Raw genomic sequence first — 23,256 nt, 5'->3', positions numbered from 1 at the left:
TTTAGTTCAGGGAATTGGAAAAACAATAAAAAATCATGCAATTCATTTTTTAAAAAGATTTTTAAATGTTTATTTATCTTAAGGCTTATTTATTTTGAGAGAGAGAGGGAGAGGGAGAGAGAGAGAGAATCCCAAGCAGGCTTCTTGCTGTCCGTGCAAAGCCGGATGTAGGGCTCCATCTCCCGAACCGGGAGGCCATAACCTGAGCCCAAGTGGGGACACTTAACCAACTGAGCCACCCAGGCACACCAATTTGTTTCTTTCTTTAGCCCTGCTACAACAGTGACACCATTACATTCACCACAGTTGCTACTTTAACACAAGCTTGCGTGCTTACCACGTGGTTGGGAGTCCTACCCTAGTCCAGACAACTTTTAAATTATCTTAAATTTTTGTAATTTGTCAACCACCTAAGAGTTGCAGTTCTATTTTAATAAGATTAGTTAATGGAGGGGCGCCTGGGTGGCGCAGTCGGTTAAGCGTCCGACTTCAGCCAGGTCACGATCTCGCGGTCCGTGAGTTCGAGCCCCGCGTCAGGCTCTGGGCCGATGGCTCGGAGCCTGGAGCCTGTTTCCGATTCTGTGTCTCCCTCTCTCTCTGCCCCTCCCCCGTTCATGCTCTGTCTCTCTCTGTCCCAAAAATAAATAAAAAACATTAAAAAAAAAATTAAAAAAAAAAAAGATTAGTTAATGGAGGCTTGCAAGCACTGTTCTAAGTGCTTACCATATGCTAATTTATTTTCTGCTAACTGTGCCTTGAGGTAGCTGCTTCATTTTTTTTTTAAGAGGAGACCGCTCAGGCTCAGAGAGGTTAATTAACTTGTTGGAGGTCACACAGCCAAGTAGTGGACCCAGGATTGAACCTAGGTTCTACCCTGTCTTCAGAAAGAGGATGTAAAAATGGGTAGGGAATTCCCTTCCCCAAATGTAGTTGTAGATTTCTCTATTCAAGTAAAGAAGCACCTTCTCTTGAGAATATTTTTTTCTGGGCAAGCACTATAGTGAGGAGGACATGTGTTTTAGTGTACCAATAGATGTCAGCACATTCTGAACTTAAATTCTTTCTGGAAGAGCCAGTTGGTAAGATGCTAAATCCCAATGATTATTCTAGATTACTAATGCTTGATATTTGGCTTTTCGGCCAAATCAAGATTTTAACATTTTTAACTACCTCATAGAGTAATAGGTAGGATAGTTGTGAGCAACGTAGCCAGAATAAGAAAAGAAAAAACGCATTTGAAGAGCTGTTATCAAGACCCTTGGAGTTGAATGACTTCTGGTTCCAGATTCCCAGCTGTTTGTGCACATAAGACTTGAAAAAAAAAGGGGGGGGGGTGGGTGGGGGCAGTCTGGGTGGCTCAGTTGGTTAATTCTCAGACTTCGGCTGGGGTCGTGATCTCACGGTCCATGAGTTGGAGCCCTGTGTCGGGCTCTGTGTGCGGACAGCTCAGACTGGAGCCTCCTTTGGATTCTGTGTCTCCCTCTCTCTGTCCCTACCCCGCTCATGCTCTGTCTCTAGGTCTCAAAAATAAATGTTAAAAAACATTTTTTTTAAAGAAAAAAGGCTTGATTTTAGTTGAAAACAGGAGCAAGTGGAAGTTGCCTCTTTTTTTTTTTTTTTTTTTTAAATCAGGTGGATCCTTAAAACTGACGGCCATTTTGAACCCCGACTCTTACTAAATCTTGTGTTCCAAACCCTGGATCTTGGATAGGTTATTGTCTCAGTGGCTGCTCTTTCTTGATTGCTGCCTGGGACGAGTGGCCAAGGCCAGATACGCGAGTTTTGGCTAATCTCTAATTTTATCAAGCTTTTCAAACGTTCGAAACCGAGAAAGATACTTAAAACTTGTGCTGATAGTATTTTGGATTGGGGCTTTCCACAACCGATTCTACTCTTTAGGAATCATCCATTGGAAACTACCCTCACAGACCCTAGATCTTGGCTTCACAGTTCACAAATGCGGTGAGGTAGTTTTGGCTTGTATTTTAGCTGGTTGCCTCTTTTTGGTCCCGTAATTGCTCTCTCCGCAGAGGCAGTGAATGGAGAATTCTCCCTAAGGTCAGCGTTTCATTAATTGCCTCGCTCTGCTGCTATAGTATTCCAGGCATCGATCCTACTATTAAAATTGCCTGGAGGTTGCCAGCACGTCGGATTTCGGTCTTGCAGGAATTGCCCGGAGTCATTGAGTTAAGAGGAGGGAGGCGCCTTGTGCAGTTTACTATCTCGCTGGGCGGTGGCCCGAGGCGCGGGACCTATCCGGTGACTGGATTGGGCCTTGCCCCTGTCCATCATCGGGAGCCTCTCCCCGCCGACTGTTTTGCCCTAAGATTTGGAAACTGAGCACCGCCTATGGGAAAGGGGGAAGTGAGGGGCGGTGAGGGTAAACGTTGTGTGTGTTCCCCCATTTATTGGATGGCTGCTGTGTCAGTCATACTCTGCCCACTCCCGTTGGCTGGAAGGCTCCAGGCAGGTAGCGTGGACGCGGCGCTGCCCCCTCCCCAGCTGCGATCCAGGCGCGTGACGTCTCAGACATTTGTTGTTGGGGTTTGGGCCTCATTAATTATTCATTAGGTACTTGAAAGGGCTTCAGTGATTGGTGGCTAGGAGGCCTGGTCGATTGTTTCTTAGCTAGAGATACGTGTCACTCTTTACGCGGCTGGAGAAGTTTCGCATAAATTATCCAATGAGGGGCAGGGCGGGGCAACGCATAGATTAGGCAAATGAACCGGGGAGGGAGGGGAGGCCGGCTACGAATTAGCCTAAGTTATTAAAGATGGCGGCGGAGCGGAGTCGCTCCCCGATGGACTCGCCGGTCCCGGCCTCTATGTTCGCCCCCGAGCCCAGTTCGCCGGGGGCGGCCAGGGCCGCGGCGGCTGCCGCCCGGCTCCACGGCGGCTTCGACTCGGACTGCAGCGAGGACGGCGAGGCGCTCAACGGCGAGCCGGAGCTGGACCTCACCAGCAAGGTAGGCCTGGGCGCCGGCGGCGGCGCTGAGGGGGGACAGGGCGGTGGGCCGAGCCGTCTCCGGGACAACGGTGATGGCGCCGGCGGGGGCGGGAGGGGCCGGGCCAAGCCCGCCCACCTGCCGGTGCGGGACGCGTCTGGAGCTCCCGGCCGAGTGCGAGGGGGTGGCCCCCGAGGGCCGCGCACCGCCGTCCTCGCCCGGCGGCGCCTACCCGGCCTCCCGCCGTCGGGCTCCCGCCGAGATCGCTGCCCCCCCCCCAACCCCCCGGCTCGGCCACGTGGAACGGGGGCGCCCGCAGCGCCCCGCGCGGTTGCGGTCCCGGTCCCGGAGCGGTGCCGCCTCCCCCGAGACGGCAGCCGAGAGTCGGAGGTGGCTGGCGCAGGGGGAGCGGCGGCGCGGGAGGATCAGGTAGCCCCACCGGGAGCAGGAAGGCCGCCGGGGCTCTGCCTGGTGTCGGGAGAGGAGACCGAAAGTAGTTGCTCGGTCGGAGGGAGGGTTGTCCGAGGAATTCCTGCTCGACGAACCAAAACTGAAAGATGGGCAGGACCCATAATCTCGCCATCCTGGGAGTGGAACCTCATCCTGTCTGAATGGAATAATGAAGGACCGTCTAAATCGGGGCTTCTGAGCTTGGGAGAAGGTAGGCAGGAATTAAGGGCTCCGCTTCTGCCTGGCATTGTGAGAATGAAGCAGTAAGTGTAAGACGCGACTGGTGTTTTGAAGGTGCTTAAACATCAATAAAGGAAAGAATGCCAATTTGGGAGTCAGGGCTGGGTTCCCTTTCCTGCCCTGCCACTTAAAAAGGCTCTGTGACCTTGGGAAAGTTTCTTAACCTCTCAGTTCTATAGCTGCATCATTTATAAGTCCAAGTATGTTGTAAAAATGAGAAATGTATTCGACGTGTTAAAAAATAAAAACAAAACAGGCCCAGGATGGAGTCACTTGCCCCCAGAACGGCAACACTTAGTTGCAGCTTCAGCCTCTCCCAGGAGTGAAATTTCTTGGTCAGTACTAGTGAGGTAATCTGCCTGATAAGACCCCCCCTGCTTTTCCCAAAGAGAAGGTAACCTTGCCTGAAACGGATCCTTTCTTTTCTTTCGCTAATAACCTTGTCTCACCTCATTTCTGCCTATAAAATCTTTCCTTTCTGTACAGCTACATGGAGCTCCTTTCTCCTTGCTGGATAGGATGCTGCCTGATTCATGAATGTAGAATAAAGCCAATTAGATCTTTAAAGTTACTTGATTGAATTTTGTCTCTTTAACAGACCCCTAGTATAGCGCCCGATACATACCACTCAGTAAATGTTTGAAGGGAACTGAACAACTGGTAATTCCCTGTGCAGATTAAATAGCAGCGGGTGGAAGACAGAACATCAATGCCACCTCCTACCTGTTGCTGGATAGTTACAATGAAAGGTGTTTGTCGAGCCTTGAAAACATTTGTGCCTTGTCAAAGTCTGGTGGCAAAACTGCATGAAACTTGACCCAAACCGGAGAGAAGTTCCCTTGCAACCTAAGCAACCCAGTTTCAACTGTTTTCTCTCCCTCTAGTCTCAGCTGCCTACTTAGAAACCAGCTATCTGGCTTCCTTAACAGTCTTCTTGTCTGCTGTCTCCACTACGGTAATGAGAATAGCCAAGCTCAGAGAGAGGGATGGCCAGAGGCAATGTGTGAGGCCATGGGCTTGAAGCAAAAGACCCAGGCAGCACCCAGGTTTACAAGGACAAGCCCTACTGAGTCAACTCAGGAAGTTGTAAGAAATGCACTTGCTTCAGAAGCAGATGAGTCGGGTGTCAGTTCATGGTCAAGGTGCTGAAGAATCCTGAAGACACAGGGTGGAAACGTGCAAGGCAGAGTTGCAAAGAGAGTAGTACCGTCATTTCCTGACCAACTCATTTAATGTTCCGGGATAGGCAAGTGTTACTTCATTGCAGAGCTGGGGAAGTCCTTCTCACTGTTTGGAACTTGAGAAGCCGTAGGTCTGTAAATTTTGATGATATTGAAAAGAAAAACTGACAATGTGGAGAGGGAGAAGGGATGTGTTGATTCCTGAGGAAAAGACTAGAAGCTATAAGTGTATATACGCTTGCTGCAATGGACTATGGAGACCAAAAGTTCTGAGAGCTTTCAGAGGGAGAAATGATCAGTGAACTGTAGTGGCTAGTTTCATCTGAGAAGGTTTTCCTAGGGCTGATGGGGCGAAGGAAACGAATTCCCACTTACTGAGCCGTGGACTAGGTGTTTTTACATGTTATCTTACTTGGTCTTTGCAGTGGCCTTAGGATTCAGGTAGTATAATCCCTATTTGTAGATTGAAAAACTGAGACTCAGAGAGGTTAAGTTCTTTGTCCAAGGTCACACACAAGCGGTCAGAGAATGGAATCTGACATACCTATTGCTAAATGGCCTCCCCAAATAAGCAGTTTATATTTTCACGTTATTGACAGAAATTTGCAGAATGATGGTGCTAATTACCCGCCTTACTGGTAATGGGTGTTTTGTTGCTGGAGATGAGTCTTGCAGCAGTTTTTACTGCCGATTCTAAATAATCAAGATCTTGCCAGGGCGAGATGGAACCGAATTCTTTGGTTACTGTGAGAACCGGCGGCCTAGGGTGGCGGGAATGGCAGTGTAGGAGCTCTCTGTCCGGTGAACTGCAAAGTGCGGGTAGCAGACTTTGGCACGTAGGTAACAAAGCATGGCTCCTGAATGCCTCCCCACAGTGCCCCGTTGTCAGTCGTGGTGGGTCCTGCCCCTCCTGTCAAGCAGCAGGAAGCAGGCTGCTCACACCCTTTTGTCTGTGGGTTGTGGCTCGGACATACTCATTTTAGTACATCATAGAACTCAACTCCCAAAAGGCTAAGGCTCAGAGGCTATTTCGAGGGAGGCAGAGAGGAGGACATGAGGGGGGGCGCGTAGTTATTTTAGATCAAGATGCTGCGGGGTTCGATCAGGGTCTTTGGGCAGGCCACTGATCTACCTTGGCTGTGGTGCTCTTCTAGTAAGTGTGGTCTTAAGGCTGTTGGTTTCTCTTCTAGCTGGTTCTAGTGAGCCCTACATCAGAGCAGTATGACAGCCTACTTCGGCAGATGTGGGAGAGGATGGACGAGGGATGCGGAGAGACCATATATGTCATTGGGCAGGGATCAGGTGAGCATAGTTTTCCTTTTGCTTTATTTTTAAACAATTATTTAGAGCGCATTGTCCTTCTTTTATCAACTTCCTGGTCCCGTGTCGGCTGCAGTGATTCTTTAGTGTCTGCACAACTGTTTGGGAGGACATAACAGTGCACAGTGGTAATGCTAACTCCCACCTTAGTGACCATAATATGCTTGATGTCAAAGATTCACTGTCCAGGCGGTTCTACAGATGCTTCCTTGCTGTCTCCAGTACCCTCAATTTGCATAAAGGGAAAGCACAAAGCGAGGAAACTTCTTATCCCAGGTAACAGAGCAAGTCACAGTGAGGTCTACAGTTAAGTCTGCCTTGGGCAGCTAGCTCTAGGCCCTTCCCTCTTTAGGCCCGGTTTACGGATCCCATTGCTGTCATTACCTGTTTTGCAGAGAACCTTCGTGATTCTTCTTCTTGACGTCTTCAAGAAAAGGACACCCAGCGTTCCTCCCTTTGGCAAGACTGCCTTGCCTCAGACCACACTGACCATTCGCTGTGGTTAGCTGTGATAACAGAAGTCTTCTTTTTCTCCCTGTGAGATCCTGTCAGACATGTAGCCTTGTTACCATTCTGGAAGGGGCTGATCAATGTCCTCCAGCCTGCTTGTTCCATTGTAATGGGGCCCACTGTTTTAGAGGAGGGCAGTCCTCTAACTTTTATCTTGGGCTTTCCCCCCGCCCCCCTTTGGTCACTCCTAGGGATACCCTACCTCAGAGATACTTTGTGTGGATAAGTTAGGTATTAAAAAATATTCCCTCGATACAAGGCCTACTTACTCTTGCTTCATTATGACATTGTTTTTGCTGAACTGGCAGCTGGGCTTGTTAACAGTTATGAATTTAGCCTGGACCAGAACTTGGCTCTGTCGTCTTCACAGGAAGCCCTGGTAGGCCTTGATGCGTCATTAAAGGAACAGTTCTTTGCTGAATGCAGGCTTTGTAGAGGCAGGTAATAATTCTTTTTAGTCAGAGATGGAGAAAAACTCAAAGCCATTCTTTAGCTATTTGACTAGAAGATCTGTTAAGTATCTTCTAAGGGCTTGATACTGTTGCAAAGTACTTTTGGATACTTATAAACTGGCCTCTGACCCGGGAAGAAAGATAGTATATACATAGATAACCTGAGCAGAAAATATTTGGAAATGCCGCAAGACTGACGTATGGAAGAAGGGTTTGATCTCCAAATACTGCTGTGCTTTCCTTTGAAATGTCTCTCCTGTCCGTCCCTTCCATTCCATCTTTGCTGCTACCTTCCCAGTTTCGGGTCTTATCACTTTAAAGAAAGCATGGTCAGAGAGGTAGACACACTGAGAGGCTGCCTGACAAGAAGGGGAGGGGGTTGGTCAGCACTGGCAAGTGCTAAAGACAGCAAGGAGAGTCAGGTTCAGAAAGAGCCGTTCTATTTGGCGACCAGGGGTTTGTTGGTAGTCTTTTAAAAGCTTTTGTTCAGGTACACATCTGGCCTGCTGTGTTAGGATGAGCCACTCTCAGGCCACTTCACGCTTGTAGAATTGAAGAAACCATATCTAGACCAATTTTGACAAGCGTTGGGACTGTTCTTTGATGGTCTGTATTCTTAGGACCCTGCCCTTCCCCCGCCCCCTCCCCCCCCCCATCATTACCATGCCTTGGCAGCTCACAACTAATTAACCCTCCAGTGGCAAAGCATAAGATGTTCAGTATTCATTATTACATCCACACACCCAAGCATTATCTTTGCATCCACCAATTGGATGCTGTTAGATTCAGTGACTCCTTCCTACTGGAATTCTTTAGAGGCAGAAAGAGAGCATAACTAGTTAAACAAGTTGAACATCAAATAGAGGACTAAACCAGATGCAAGGCCCCCAGGGGTCAGCTTCATTACCGGCTTCCTGTGCTTTACTTCTGTTTATCACTTCCTTCGTCTGTAAAATGGAGTTAATGGCACGCTTCCCCACCCTACCTCAGAGAGATTTTGTGTGGGTAAGTTAGATGTTAAAAAGTTCTAGGCAGAGTAATATGTTCATTAAGTATACGTTCCTAATTGTAAAGGAGGCGGTCTCACCCGGTAGTAGATCTGCCTTTGCCTACTGGCTCTTTTCCTTGTCTTCAAATGGGGTTGATAATAGAATCTGTCCCGTGGCGTCATGGCGAAGATTAACGCTTGACTATAGTATTACAGAAATGTTACCTAGTATTAATCATGGCAGTAATAATTTTTTAAAGAATCCAGGTTAGAGTTGATTGACCAGGAGATTTTTTTTTTCCAAGAAGAACTTTGTTCATTTTTCATATTAAGTCATGGCTTTCTAAGAACCAGCTCCTGTATTAAAAGTTCAGGGAAATAGGAGGAGTGTCAGGTCTTTGGGGGGCAGTCAGCAAGGGCTTCAAAGAGGAGGTGCCCCTTGAAACGATACTAAAGGGTGAGTAGGAGTTTTCCAGGCTAAATGGAGGCAGTAGTGAGTGAGCTGAGAAAGCCACGTGCACAGAGGCACAGAGGCATTGGTGATTGTGGAATAGTTGGTGGACCAAAAGTGATTCTGTAAAGTGGGAGCATAGAATGTGAGGTTGGGAGTATCAGGAGGGTAGGCTGGACAGATCAGCAGGGCCCACATCTTGATGGTTTTTGAACGCCATATCAAGGAATTAAGACTTTTATCCTAAAAGCACGTTGAGGAGAGTGCATACAGAAAAGGTAAGCCAGATGGCAGGACAGAAATCTGATTAGGTCTGGGCATGGCTAAATATGTGGCCTTAAGTAATTGGACCTCTACAGCTTTTCTCCTTGGCCTTTGTCTGCACTCCTACAGAATGAGGAATGCAGTGCACGCTGGAGAAGGGTAATGTGACTAGGGGCATTCGCTGGGAGGTCTGGATAGACAAGGTGACATTCGTGATTGCCCCTTGGTGTGAAACAGAACCCGGAAGCATTTTGTTGTACCAGAAGCAGGGAAGGTTGGATAGAATTTGGGAGTCTGGCTAGAATGGCAAGGTTAGCAGTCTTTCTCTTAGGAACACTTTCAGTAAGCCCTTCTCTAACCTAGAAGATTTCTAGAGCTAAGTAGGCCATGCGTTCGGGAACTCCTCAGCCCAACCAATCCCTCTGTATTCTTTTCTTTTCTTTTCTTTCTCTCTTTCTTTCTTTCTTTCTTTCTTTTTTTTTTTTTTTTTTTTTTTGCATTTTGTAAACATTTGAGGACTTGATGGAGGAAAAGCACCCTCATGGGGCATCCAGGGAATGTTTGAGATACCCTGTCCTCAAGATCCTTGTATATAGTGGGGGAAGACATGCATCCAGAACCCTATTCCACAAGGGGGGTAGTGTGTGGTGTGCTGATGTGCTTTCTAGGATGGGAAATACGTAAGCAAAGGAATAGATCTGAAGAAGTGTAGGGGACAAGGAGGGATGGTAACTGAGCCACTTGCGTTGGGACAAAACAGGAGGAGGTGTGGGATAAATGGGGGAGACCTTGAAGAAATTGGAACCGGTTGCTACTGGACTGGGGGAGCCCGAGGGTTTGACTTGGAAGTAACAACGCCAGAACTGTGCCTGGATCAGGAGCTTAAGCTTGTGTGTATGCAGGATGGGTTGCAGGGAATAAAGCCGGGATGTGCTACGACCAGCTAGGGGTCTTGTAGTGTTTGAGGTGGAACAGGGCCTGAATTGGGCTGGTGGCACTGGATTGGCAACAGGAGAGCAGGGACAAGGACGGAAGGGCGAGGCGTAAAGCTAGAATCAGGACTGGAGGGATGAGTGTTGAGCCTGGGTGACTGGAAAGGTAGTGTTGCCATCAGAAGTAGGGAAGGCAGGGGAGGAACTGGCCGGGCACGAAGAGGAACCCTGGCCAGAGGAAAAGGCTCTACGTTTGGAATCAGAAAACCCAAACGCCCACGGCCCCTTGGCTGTCTACCAGCTCTGAGACCTCTCCGGGTCCTGTTTATCTCATTGCTAAATGGGAACAGTAATGCTTACCCCATAGGATTGCACGGAGGACTAAAGTGCTTTACTAGCAGTGTTCGTTTTTGTGCTGTGGTTTAAAAAGGGGTGTGGAGTGGTTGAGTTTAGATGCCGGGCTTCTAAGAGTTCTCACGCATGCAACTGGAAATCCAGTCTGGAGCTCTTTGAAGAGGACAGTGCTAGAAATGAGTGTTTTTGTCGTTTACAAAGTGACGGTTGGAGCCATAGGATGAGATGGCCAAGGGAAATAAATGTTCAGAGGCTAGAGAAGAGGACCACTGAGAGAGGAAGGAACCAGACAGAGGGTAGAGAGGTAAATCAGAAGAGTTCAGGCAATAGGCAGGCAGCATGGGAGGGAAGTGCTTCGGGAAGCAAAGGTAGGGTAGCCAGCAGTGTCCAGTGTTGTAGGGGGTCAAGTAAAGGGCATTAGATGAGTGGTTGAAGGCCATTCATGACTTGAAAATTAATTTCTTCCAGAGTCCTCAGAAATACAGTCAGCAGGTGTGATCACTCCCTTGAGATGCTTGGTGGTAGAAGGGAAGAGGGGGTGGGAAAAGGCAGTGTAAAGTCTTTGAGAGGCAGTAGAAGAGAAGGGGTTGGGCACATGCTGGGGGATTAGCCTGGGGAAGGGGCAGAGGCACTCGCTCTCTGAGACCCAGAGGCTGGAGGAAAAGCCGACGAGCTCTTGTGGGAGGAATTGAATGATCCCAAGTTGAAAGCACCTCGCTGGGATTACCTTACCGTAGACACTCTGGTGATTTGGTTGATTGGTCCATGTCTTTCCGTTGGACTCCCTTCCTCATTCTGAGCTCAGACTCATTTTTTCCGGCTACTTGCTGGATGTTTCACCTGAGCCACCTCAGTTAAAAATCTATCCCTAAAATCATTCTTAAATTCTCTCCCAATTTTCCTTTGCCTCCTGTCCTCATCATTTCTTGCTTGGGTTATTAGAATTAGTTCCTAACCGGGCTCCCCCTCTCTGGTCTCTCCCTTGCCAGTGCATACTTTCTGTTGCTGCTCAAGACCTCTTTCTAGCCGACAGTGAATCTGATCGTGTTACACCCCTGCCTGAACTCCCAAAGCTTCCCACTGCCTGGTACATAATGTGTTTTGCTGCTGTCTGGTGTCTGTCTGCTCTTAACGGCTCTCACCCCTTGTAGGGTCTCTCACCACTTGACATCCTGCTCCCCAACACACCAAGCTGCTTATTGGTCCTTGAATGTGCCGTGATCTGCCATGCTCCGTGCTTTGCTCCTCTGCCTAGGATGTTTTTACTCCTTTCTCCGTAGGCCCATTTTTCATACTTGGAGACCCAGCTTGGACTCGGCATCCTGCAGAGCTGTCCTCAGCTTCCCTAGGCTGTGCCAGTGGCTTACACTTTACGTTCCCTTTGTACAATTCTATAGTAAAGCACTCAAGTTGTATTGCAATTAATTAATTTTCGGCCTCTCCCGCTGGGCTGTGAGCTCGCCGAGGGCACCTGTACTCCCAGTACCCAGCATGAGACTTGGCATAAAACCTTGGAGAGTCTTAGTGATTACTGTCGAATGAATTAGCGAATACCCTGCTTCAAGGGGAAGCCCGTGGCACTATTATTTATTAACTCTGTGTGTGCCCAAGTTTTTGAAAAGTGTCAGGTAGAGAGAGCGGTGTTGCTCTCCAGTGCCTGGGGTCGGTGGGGGGGGGGGGGTGCGGTTTGGTGGGGGTGGCTGAACGGCTGACTTGTTGGCAGGCTGATGTCTGGGCTCTTGTCACCAGATGGGACTGAGTATGGACTGAGCGAAGCTGACATGGAGGCCTCCTACGCCACAGTGAAGAGCATGGCGGAACAGATAGAGGCTGATGTCATCCTCCTGCGGGAACGCCAAGAAGCGGGGGGCCGTGTGCGTGATTACCTGGTCCGGAAACGAGTAGGAGACAATGACTTCCTGGAGGTCAGGTGAGGAGGCCTTCGGAACGGTTCAGGGGTTCTGAACCCCTGCGTGACCCTGCGGTCTAGGGCTTCACGGAAGCAGCGATTGAACCTCTGGCACTTGACACTCCTTCCCTTTCTGAGGCCAGGAAAGAGTGTCCAGAGATAGGATAGCTCTGTTTTCTGCTTCTGTACTTCCCCCTCCCTGAATATTTCCATTTGGTAAGAGTGGAGGCCAGCCATCCATTTGTGGCCACTGTGTGGGCTGCCTTTTCTTAACCGACTGAGCCACCCAGGCACCCTTTTCTTATCCGAGGCTACGTTGTCTCCTCTAATCAACCTGTGAGGCTGAAAACCAGGATATTGGAGGGGAGCACTTTGTGCCTCTGCCGGCTTGGGGCTCCTGTCTGGCAGCTTTGAGGAAGCTAGTGGACGACGTCAAGAGAGAAGGCCATCGTGATGGGAGTCTGGTTCCTCCGAAATAATTCTTTCTACTCTGGAGGCTGTGCTTCCAGGGACATTCCCAATGTGCTCAGCCACGAGTGGGAGGAGCAGTGGGCTACAGAGGCTCAGGGGCAGTGTGTCCTTAGAGATCCAGGTACTCGGGTTCACTTTGCTTACCCACTAACTCTCACAAGGATGTATGGGTTCGTGTACATGCAGGGTAGCAGTGGTAGGCAACGTGGATGCCGGCAAAAGCACGCTTTTGGGGGTCCTGACACACGGGGAGCTGGACAACGGCCGAGGCTTTGCCCGCCAGAAACTCTTCCGCCACAAACATGAGATTGAATCTGGTCGCACCAGCAGTGTGGGCAACGACATCCTGGGCTTTGACAGTGAAGGCAATGTGGTAAACAAGCCAGACAGCCACGGTGGCAGCCTGGAATGGACAAAGATTTGTGAGAAATCCACTAAGGTCATTACCTTCATCGACTTGGCTGGCCATGAGAAGTACCTGAAGACCACTGTCTTTGGCATGACAGGTCATTTGCCGGACTTCTGCATGCTCATGGTAAGTGGGAAGCACTCCTGAGGAGGGGAGGCTCCAGCTGGGTTGTTGGGGAGGTGGTGACGCGCGAGTGCTAGAGATTGTTCTGCGACAGAGGCCTGTTGATTTGGGGCTTTGACGCTGGGTAAGGATGACACATTTTACAGGGATGCCTGGTCCCCTGAGTGCTGTGGTCTTGTACCTTGGTGGTGTACGTACCTCGATCTCTCCCCCTGGTGCCGGTTGCAGACCTGTTTTATTTTTCAGAGAGGCATAGAGGAGGGTTTCTCCTGGGGCTCACTTACCACCTTCAGAAATGTTTTCCCATGGCGGGGTTAGGCTGCTTTGTGGAGGTGATACTAGGTGGCACCCCCAGAGACGACGAACCTGGGAGGAAATGGAAGAGAGCACAGATGGCAATCAAGAGGGGCCCGGGAGGTCACCTCTGTCAAAGCCTGGGAGGAGAGGCTCCCGTGGGCCTGGCACCGTTCCTGGGGCCTGAAGGATACAGGGCCACCCCGGGCTCCCGTAGAGCTTACAGTCCAGTGAGTAGATTTTTTGGCAGCTCATCAAAATATAGATCAACTGAAAAGGAAAGGGAGCAGAGGCTTCTGTGTTGGATCATGTTGCAAAGTTTCCATTTGGGTCCCACTGATTTTCTTCCCTGGACAGCATGTGGGAGTCTGTGAGGCCCACTGCCTTGCACACAGCTTCACAGCTTCCACGGAGAGCACAAGTGAGCAAGTTTTCCTTTGGCAAGTGCTTCTCAAAGCCCTTCCCCATTTCCTGGTTCCTCCAGCTGCCTGTATTAATAAGTGTAGTAAACACAAACATCTGTTGAGAGCATAATTGATCAAGTTGCCCCACAAACACAGGTTCTCAGGCAAATTCTCCCCAAACTGGAGAGTAAAGGAGCAGAGCATATGTGTGAACACTCTTGGTGGCTCTCTACCCAAGGTTCTTGGGATCTCATTAAATCAGGATCTCCCATATCCTTGAGCATTTCAGGGGCCACCACCAACTTTGGGCTAAGAAAAACTTCTACAAGAAGGGGTTTCAGAGGAAGAGCCATAGGGCGTATTTGGGGGACTGTTAAGAAAGGTGTAGAAACCAGTGTAAAGTAAGCATTTTTCTAACTAAGTATAGTGAACAAGGGCAATTAAAGGAAATACCTTCACCCTAGATGAAATGTTCTACATTATCTGACTTTTAGGCTGTAATTCAAATATTAAAAATTTCTGTAGAAAACATGAAATCATCATGGCTCCATGATAATAAATTTCCGGGGGGGAAAGGAGTCTATAAAATATATAGACAACAGAGCGATGGAGCATTCTCTTATCCCAGCTGGAAAGAATGCAAACAAGTCTGGGTTGGATAGGCAAGGTGGTTGGAAGAAACGGGAAGAATTAGAAGGAAGAGAGAGGAGGTGTCTTGGTGTGAGCAGAAGGGAACATGGCAGAGGACGTCTGTGTCAGTGGGATAGTGGCTCACCTGTGAAGTGCGATCAAATGAAGGGCATCGCTTGAAACCGTTCTGGAATGTAAGGGGCACCCGGGTGGCTCAGTCGGTTAAGCATCCAACTCTTGATTTCGGCTCAGGTCGTGATCTCACGGTTAGTGAGTTCGAGCCCCATGGTCGGGCTCAGCGCTAACAGCTCGGAGCCTGCTTGGAATTCTCTCTCCCTCTCTCTCTCCCCCTACCCCACTTGTGCTTCTCTCTCTCAAATCAATAAACTTTAACACATTTTAAAAGGGGAAGAAACCGTTCTGGCATGTATTAAACGCTATGTAAATATGTTATGACCATATTTATTTTGAGAGAGCGAGCGAGTGAGCAAGCGCAAGCATGTGCGCAGGAGCAGGGGAAGGGCAGAGAGAGAGGGAGAGAGAATCCCAAGCAGGCTCTGTGCCTTCAGCACAGGCTGACAGGCTGACACAGGGCTCGATCTCACAAACCGTGAGATCATGACATGAGCCGAAATCAAGAGTCAGACATTTAACAGACTGAGCCACCCAGGTGCCCCGTCATAACAACTTGAACTCAATTTTAGTAAGTTTTAGTAAGTAGCGCATTCTTATGGCACAAAAACAAAAAGACACCAAAATGCTTCTACTGAAATGTCTCCCTTCCTCCTCTGTTCCATTTCCTCTCCAGGGCAACCAGTATTTCCAGTTTCGTATGTAGTCTCCAGAGATATTTTGTAATCCTACCAGCAAATGCGGATGTATTCTCTCCCTCCAATTTCAGACAGTCAGGAAAGTTGAAGGAATAGTACAGCGAATACCATCGACCCACTGCTCGGATTCAACAATCATTAACATTTTGCTGTGTTCATCTGTGTTTGTGATGGATGCATATGTGTGTTTTTGTTGTTTTGGTTGAACCATTTGACAGACTATAGGCATTGTGACTCTTGACCCCCAAATACTTCAGCACACAGCTCCTAAAAGTAAGAACTGTCTCCTACTGTTACTGTAGCTGGGAAGATGAACACGAGTTCCCTAATATCCTCCAATATCTAGGCTCTAAGTGTTTGTATTATCTCAGATGTTCCCCAAGTTTCTTAAAGCTGCTTTTTTCAAACCCTGATCCATTCTACACCCTTTTAACGGTAGCATGCTACATACACCTTGCCTTTTTTTTCCTCTTAAAAACATGTCTTACAGATTAACCCATATCAGTAGATAGGAGTCTCTCTTTCTTTTTGATAGCATGCTTGGTACGTTTTGTATGGCACACTTGTACATGTGCCCTAGTTTATTTGGGCAGCCTTTATGGTGATATTTTAAAACATTTATTGTTAGGGGAAGGACCAGTAACAATAACAACGGCTGCCATTGCCTGAACACCTCATTCGTGCCGGTTGTATTGGATCTCTGACGTATGTTATGACACTTGAACCTTAACAGGCCCTCTAAAGTGGATGTCATTACTGCTCCATTTTATAGACCAGGAAACTGGAGGCCAGTGATGTTAAACTGAATGTATCCTTGATGGCTCTAGACGGTTGTTTTCCCAGACTGTCTGAGTTTGTCTTTTTTATCGTTTCCAAGTCTCCTCTGATTTGGATAGCCTACATGGTTAAATCAGAGGTCAAAGCCATTGGTGCCTAGCCCAGCTTCCATCTACAGCTGTTTGGTTTCCGGCCCAAGACTTCTGCCCCATGTGTCCTGTTCTGATGGAAGCCTCAGAGATGGGAGCTCTCTCTTACCCCAGCCTTCTTTGAGCCCCTGTGCTCACCCTTACTCTGTCTCCCTTGTCCTGACCGTTGCTTCTGTGTTGGGGCAGGTGGGGAGCAATGCTGGCATCGTGGGGATGACCAAGGAACATCTGGGCCTGGCATTGGCACTCAATGTGCCTGTCTTTGTGGTGGTCACCAAGATTGACATGTGTCCTGCCAACATCCTACAAGGTAAGTGAAGCTTGCAGCTAGCAGCAGTCTCTCTATTTGGGGCTGTCGCCCACTGTGGCTCCTTGGTGGTGCTGCCAGGGCTTCAGCCCAGAATCTTTTGCTTTTTTCCCTTGTGCTCAGACCTTGGTCTGAATTTCCGTCAACCCGGAATCTTCTGCTTCCTCCTTTGTTTAGCTCTTGGTCTGAGCACACCCTCGAATTATGCCCTGCTCTTTGTTCCTTCTGGTTCCAAATATAGGATTCTTGAGATCCCTGATCTGGCACCTCTTTTCAGCTGGCCACAGGGCCAGGGCATTGGCTTTTAGCATCTAAACGGGATATATATGGAGACATTTGGGCAGAGGGTCTGATTGCCTTCTATCACCAAAGGCTTCAGAACAGCCTCACATTTCTTCCTCACTGCTACAGACGGTAGATGAGAAGTAGAGAGGTGTCCTTTTGGAATGCCTCATAAGGGCTTCTGTGGATGTGTAAATGTCTTAGAGGTCCTTTGTCAGATGAATTTTTATCGAGGAAGCAGAACATTCTGAGAACATTGGCTTTGTCGTGGCTTACAGGATGTGGGTCTTTTAGAGACTCTGGAGAAATCTGACCGGTTTCAGACTTGTAACCTTACCAGAGAGACCTTATCTATGCTCTTTTCAACTCTAGCAAGCACCTACCCACCCCAGGTTTTGATCCTCCTTTAGCTTCTCCAGGGCTGCCATTTAATGCTGTTCTGTCCATCTGTCTCCTGCTTATGTCAGTAAGGAGTGGACCAGTCTTGCTCTGGAAGCCTGGCCAAAGAGAAAGCTGTGTCCCCCTAATTGTGTTCCATTTCACCCTTTAAGAAACCCTGAAGCTGTTACAGCGCCTGCTGAAGTCGCCAGGCTGCCGGAAGATCCCTGTGTTGGTACAGAGCAAGGATGATGTGATTGTTACGGCCTCCAACTTCAGCTCTGAGAGGTAAATGGGTAGTGAGCACTCACTTCTGGGCAGGCATAGAGATTGGATGGACTAGAAGATTCTGAACTCAGTACAGGTTCTCCTAGCTGGGCAGTGTTGCCCAGAAGTTCTGTCAGGCAACCCATATTCTGAGGTGCTGGCCTTGCTGAGGTTGGAATCTCAGCTGAGGCTTCAGTGTCTTCTTACCTGTGAAATGGGAATAATATTCCCTTCTCCATGGCGTTCTCATAAGTGTTGGAAATGATGTATGTAAAGCACTTAGCCCTGTGTCTGGCTGCTGTGTGATACAAACGCAGCCATTTTTATAACATTATTAATTAAAAAAAATTTTTTTTAATGTTTATTTATTTTTGAGAGAGAGACAGAGTGTGAGTGGGGGAGGACCAGAGAGAGAGGGAGACACAGAATCCGAAGCAGGCTCCAGGCTCTGAGCTGTTAGCACAGAGCCCGATCGATGCAGGGCTCGAACTCACGAACCGCGAGATCATGACCTGAGCTGAAGTCGGACGCTTACCGACTGAGCCACCCAGGCGCCCCTTATTATTAATTTTTTATACTGTTGTCCCCCAAAAGCTGTCTCATCACAGATCAGTTTTGGCATTTACTTATTAGTGTATCCTTTGATTCCATAAACACTTATTGGATGTTTGTTCTGTGCCAGGTTCTTCATCCGGGCATTGAGGATTCACAGTTAACTCAGGCACAGTCTTTGTCCTCAGGGTGGTCACCTCCTTGGTCAGAGAGCTACTCTCTTGATAATAGTGAACTTTGTTAAGTTTGCTCCTTTTCCCAGAGTCTGGGGGCTGCTTAGGAGCCATCGCCTCCTGGCTTGGTCTGTAGTGCAGAACCCAGAGCAGCCTGGCATTTTGGTCTATGGCTGTGCCCTGATGCTGTCTTCAGTACCACCAGGCGGCCAGCAGAGGGGGTATGTTTTAGCTGGCCCCATTTCATTTCATTTCGTTCTGAGCGCCTCTTCTGTGCAGGTGTTATTCTAGAAGCTATGGAGACTATATAATTCCCAATCTTGAAAACTCTGATTAACCCTGGATAGGAGACAGAGAGCCTATTGTAATGACTGATGGAAACTGAGATGTAGTCACATGTAACAGACACAAAAAGTTTTCCAAGAGCTGGCAGGAGTCAAGAGTGCCCATCCGGGAAGGGTTTCCTGGAAAAATCTGCATTGGAGATGGGCTCTGAAGGATGAGAGGGTTTTTTAGTTGGGTAAAAGGGAAGAAATTCAGGCAGGAGGATCAGAGTGAAGATACACACGGGGAGCAAAAAAGTGTTAGGCTTTCGGGAGAAGCAAAGGTTCTCTGGTCTGGCTGGCAGACAGGAATTTGAGGGAAATAAACCTGCCGACATGCTGGACAGAGGGAAGTCAAGCTGTCTCCTCTGCAGCAGAAAGGCAGGTAAGAATTTTAAACAAGCATGTGTGTGCTTTAGGAAGAAGAGGCAGTCATACGAGCCCCAAATAGAGCAGTGGTGGAAGGACAGGGACGAGGGGACAGATTTCAGAGAGAAAACTGAGTGAGAGAAGAAGGCCTTAGAGCAGGTCTGGCCAGCCCTTGGAAGGTCAGGGCAGAGGCGTAGAGCCCTAGGAGGCCGGGGGCCCTTAGCAAGCAGCACGTGCTTACCTTTCCCACCCTGTCACCCAGTAGCTGGCCATCTGAGCTCCTTTGTCTTTCTCCACCCTCCACTTAGGATGTGCCCGATATTCCAGATCTCCAACGTCACAGGTGAGAACCTAGATCTGCTGAAGATGTTCCTCAACCTCCTCTCTCCCCGCACCAGCTACCGAGAGGAAGAGCCCGCCGAGTTTCAGATTGACGACACTTACTCTGTCCCAGTGAGTGGCTTCTGGTGGACCGAGCGGCGTGGGAGACTGGGTGGGCACTTCCTACAGGGGCATCAGGACAAGTATACGGTGGAGAGGGTCTGAGTAGGCATAGACTTACTGGGCCTTGGCCTTCTCTGCAGGGTGTGGGGACAGTGGTGTCGGGGACAACGCTGAGAGGCCTGATCAAGCTGAATGACACACTGCTGCTGGGCCCAGATCCCCTGGGTAACTTCCTGTCCATTGCTGTCAAATCAATCCACCGCAAGCGCATGCCTGTCAAGGAGGTGCGGGGGGGCCAGACGGCCTCCTTTGCGCTGAAGAAGGTGAGTGTCTAGAATATGAAGAACAGCCCCCTCGGGTTCCGTTATGCTGGGCTCAGGGCCATCTGCAGTTGTCCTGGCTGCTCAGTAAGGCAGGGATTACTGACCTCACTTTTACAGGTGAGAAAACGGGGGCTCAGGGAGCCCAGGTGACTTACCTAGGAACACACAACTAGTAAGTGCTATAGCCAGGACTTGAACCCAGGCCGACCTGCCTCCTCAGCTCTGTTCCCCCTTCTAGTGCCTGAGGAGGGTCCCCCAACTCAGTGGTGAGGTCAGAAAGACACTTCCCTCCTATGCAGATGGTCCCACTGCAAAGGGCCATTGGGGTCCATGCCAGATCCTCCTCCCATTCAACCTTCCATCCCTCAGGACTTGGGATGAGTGCCAGCTATAGGGTCACCTGCCTTCCCTGCCAATCAAATTAACCAATGGAATGGGATTTCCTTACTCCCTCCAGCAGTCATCATGCTCACCCTGTCTCTGACATCTGTATACTCGCCTGCCTGTGCCCTCTCACCTCCACTTAATTCTTATTCATCATCCATCAAGGCCCAGCTGAAATGCCACTTCCTGTGTGAAGCCTTTCCTGACACAACCACCCCTCCCCGCCCCCGCTGCCCCGCAGAGCAATGTTTAAGCTTCCCATATAGCACTTAAGCCGGCCTTGTATTGTCCACCTGGAAGGCCTGTGGTCCAGTGCAGTAAGAGGGCAAGGCTGAGCTGGGGTGGTCTTCATTCCCAGAGGGGACGCCTGGTCCTCTGGGACCAGGGGATAGAATCCTGGGCATCATTATCCCTGAGGTCTGGGATTCCCTCTTTCTTTCAGATCAAGCGCTCGTCCATCCGCAAGGGCATGGTGATGGTTTCCCCACGCTTGAATCCCCAAGCATCCTGGGAGTTTGAGGCCGAGATCCTTGTCCTCCACCACCCCACCACGATCAGTCCACGCTACCAGGCCATGGGTAGGTGTCTAAGGCCACTGCCAGCCCAGGAGGCCCTCTGCTCTAACTCCCTCAACAAAGTGTTAACAGCTCCCCAAACCCCAGAGTCAGGTCTCCGTCGTGTTTAGTGATGCCTTCCCCTCTGTTCTGCCCACAAGCCGCAGGGTTTAATCAGTTCCTGCACACATTAGCTGAGTGCCGGTTCTGTGCCGGGCTCTGGAGGCCCAGACTTGCCCTCAAGAGCCTCACACTCACTCCTTTAGCAAACGTCGGCCTGTTATGTGCCAGGCAGTGTTGCCAAGGTGCCAGGAACAGAGAGATGGGCAAACTCTGCTGTCAAGAGGCCAACAGTCTAGAGAAGGTACACATGCAAACAGAGTGCCCTGTATTTGGGGACCAGGACTGTGGGTCCGGGGACAGGTGGGGTCTGACAGTGTGCAGCAGGAGCAGACCAAAGAGCGGAACTCCAGCTCGCTTGGCCACACGCGGTCCCCTGAGGCCTGTAGCTGGCCACAGCTCAAGCGTGTGCCATGCTCTCTCTCCTGCCTGGGGGCCACTGAGCAGCTGAGTCCTATCCTGACCTCCTGGCTCTTTTGACAGTTCACTGTGGGAGCATCCGGCAGACGGCCACCATTCTGAGCATGGACAAGGACTGTCTGCGCACCGGGGACAAGGCCACCGTGCACTTCCGCTTCATCAAGACCCCTGAGTACCTGCACATAGACCAGCGGCTGGTGTTTCGGGAAGGCCGCACCAAGGCCGTGGGCACCATCACCAAGGTATGGCCAGGAGGACCTCTTTGCCCAGTCCCAGGGAGTCCTGGGGACCATCCCATTCTCAGACTGTGAGCACAACAGGAGAAGCCCTGCAGAATCCTGCTAACTGCCAGGGACAGAGGCACTAGTTCCTGCCTTGGGAGAGCTAAAACAGTGCTCAGGTGGTTCTCTCTTTCCCGAGAGGTGTCTCTGGGCCTTCTGCCTCCCTGGGCTTTGGTGGTGACTGTGGAGGAGAGGAGGTGGGGTTGAGGCCTGGCTGTCCTACCTAGGAAACAGTGGTAGGAAAGTATCTGGTCCCAGCTATGGTCGGCCTCTGAGGTGCCAGGCATAGGCTCCAGTGGCCTGGCTCGGGGGGGGGGGGGGGGGGGGGGGGGCACCCTGACAGCAGTGGGTCAGGATATAGTGACTGTTGGACAGCTAGGGTGCCTGGGCTTGAGCTGTTTCTGTGTCGTGGAGCCCACTTCATGCCCTCTGCGGGCTTCACCCATGTTCTTGCGTAGGGGCAGTTGATAGAGTGGTTTGATTCTTGCTCTAAACAGCCTGTGTGAGATCTTGGGATCCACCTCAGGCTGGCCTTGCCTCCAGAACGGCCTTTCTCAGGCTCATCCAGGCAATTCCAAGGGCTGTACTGTGGGTGGAAGATCGTATCTTTGAAGGCTGCTTGCCTCTGGGGCTGGCTGAGAGTGGCAGAAGCTGCCAGCACGTGCCATAGTGCCCTTGGGGGTGTAGCCAGGCCTCCTCCCTGCTTTGAGATTGAACTTAGACCACAAGGGAAGGCTTTAAATCAGTCTCTCCTGGGTGGGAGCTCTTAAGATTCATGAAAGCCACACTCCAGATGTTTCCAGGTGCTGAGGCATTCAGGTGGTTTCTTTGGGAGGCCTGAAGTTAAAGCCTGCCCCAGACTCTTGTCACGGGGGGCAGCAGGGGATTCAGTTGATTCCCTGAGGAGTTCAGCCAGCTTAGCAAGGAAGAGAGCCTCAAGTTGGGTTCACAAGGTTCTGGGCAGGCTGGACTCCAGCTAGGAGCGAGGCTAGGTGGGAGGTTGACAAGATTCACAGTGGCCTGCGGGAAGAGCAGCTGGGGCAGGGGCTAGGATAGAGCCACTCTGGGCTGGGCTGAGGCAGGCAAGACGTCAGCCTGGGTTGGAGCAGCCCCGAGACACTGAGTGGGAATGAAGACCTCCCTTCATCTGGCTGCCACTGTCACGGCCTCCCTACCGCCCACCTCGCCCAGGGCTAGCCGGGCCAAGGAGGGGGAGGTCCCTGGGGGCGGAGGCACAGGGCCTGGGCAGCGGAGCTGACGTCACTGCCTGCGGCTCCGGCCCCATCTTCAACTCCTTGGCTCCTGCAGCTCCTCCAGACCACCAACAACTCCCCGATGAATTCGAAGCCCCAGCAGATTAAAATGCAGTCAACAAAAAAGGGCCCCCTGGCCAAACGAGAAGAGGGAGGCCCGTCTGGAGGGCCAGCAGTAGGGGCACCCCCGCCTGGAGATGAAGCTTGCTCTCTAGGGACGGTGCAGCCGGCTTTGTCCAGCGGTCTCCAGGCACAGGTGAGTGGACTTCTCGGGCCAGTCTGGTCCCCTGACCACCTCAGGGTGGCAGTGGGAGGGTGGCTGTTCCTCTAGCCAGTGGGGGTGACAGGAGAGCTTCGGGCAGCCTGTGCTCAGCTGCCGTGTCTGCAGTTCATAGAAGGTGCCTCCCCTCCAGCTCTTGGCACGTGAGTGCTAAGTGTGTGCTGGTTGTCTCTTGAGGCAGAGTGTTCTTCGAACACTGTAGAAAGCCCTGTAGAAAGCCCAGTTTAGTCGGTCCTGCTTAGCATTTGGTGTCAATAATCAGAATAGAAAATTGTCAGGGGTTCCCTCTCTGAGTAAGAGTGCTTGCGGTCTGTGTGTGGGGGGGGGGGAGTGGGGTATGTCTGTGGTGGTCCAGAAGGTTGGAAAGGCCCTGCCTTAGAGGGTCGTCCTGTGTGGCAGGGGTGGAGTAGGTGGCCTTGGGCCCCGTGCCAGTGTGGTTGTCGCTTGGCATCTCCTGTTAGGTT

General features: G+C 50.3%; 1 protein-coding gene across 4 annotated transcripts in view; it reads left to right on the top strand.

Moving 5' to 3' along the window:
• The first annotated feature begins 1,660 nt into the window (after nucleotides 1-1,660).
• GTPBP1 (GTP binding protein 1) overlaps nucleotides 1,661-23,256 on the top strand; it is a 37,516-nt gene continuing 15,920 nt past the window's right edge. The window contains exons 1-11 of one of the 4 annotated variants that reach the window (XM_058741269.1): nucleotides 1,661-2,965; nucleotides 6,006-6,117; nucleotides 11,836-12,016; nucleotides 12,653-13,001; nucleotides 16,269-16,392; nucleotides 17,223-17,337; nucleotides 19,042-19,186; nucleotides 19,318-19,500; nucleotides 20,327-20,462; nucleotides 21,042-21,220; nucleotides 22,568-22,768. In XM_058741269.1, the coding sequence (XP_058597252.1) occupies nucleotides 2,774-2,965; nucleotides 6,006-6,117; nucleotides 11,836-12,016; nucleotides 12,653-13,001; nucleotides 16,269-16,392; nucleotides 17,223-17,337; nucleotides 19,042-19,186; nucleotides 19,318-19,500; nucleotides 20,327-20,462; nucleotides 21,042-21,220; nucleotides 22,568-22,768 (1,917 nt within the window). In that variant the 5' untranslated portion in view covers nucleotides 1,661-2,773. Of the gene's footprint in view, nucleotides 2,966-3,370; nucleotides 3,606-6,005; nucleotides 6,118-11,809; nucleotides 12,017-12,652; nucleotides 13,002-16,268; nucleotides 16,393-17,222; nucleotides 17,338-19,041; nucleotides 19,187-19,317; nucleotides 19,501-20,326; nucleotides 20,463-21,041; nucleotides 21,221-22,567; nucleotides 22,769-23,256 lie in introns of those variants that run through there. The other 3 variants (XM_058741270.1, XM_058741271.1, XM_058741272.1) reach the window with 3 other exon arrangements.

The sequence above is a fragment of the Neofelis nebulosa genome, chromosome 8 (assembly GCF_028018385.1).
Source record: "Neofelis nebulosa isolate mNeoNeb1 chromosome 8, mNeoNeb1.pri, whole genome shotgun sequence".
NCBI classification, from domain to species: domain Eukaryota; kingdom Metazoa; phylum Chordata; class Mammalia; order Carnivora; family Felidae; genus Neofelis; species Neofelis nebulosa.
This window is presented reverse-complemented; position numbering and strand designations above follow the sequence as displayed.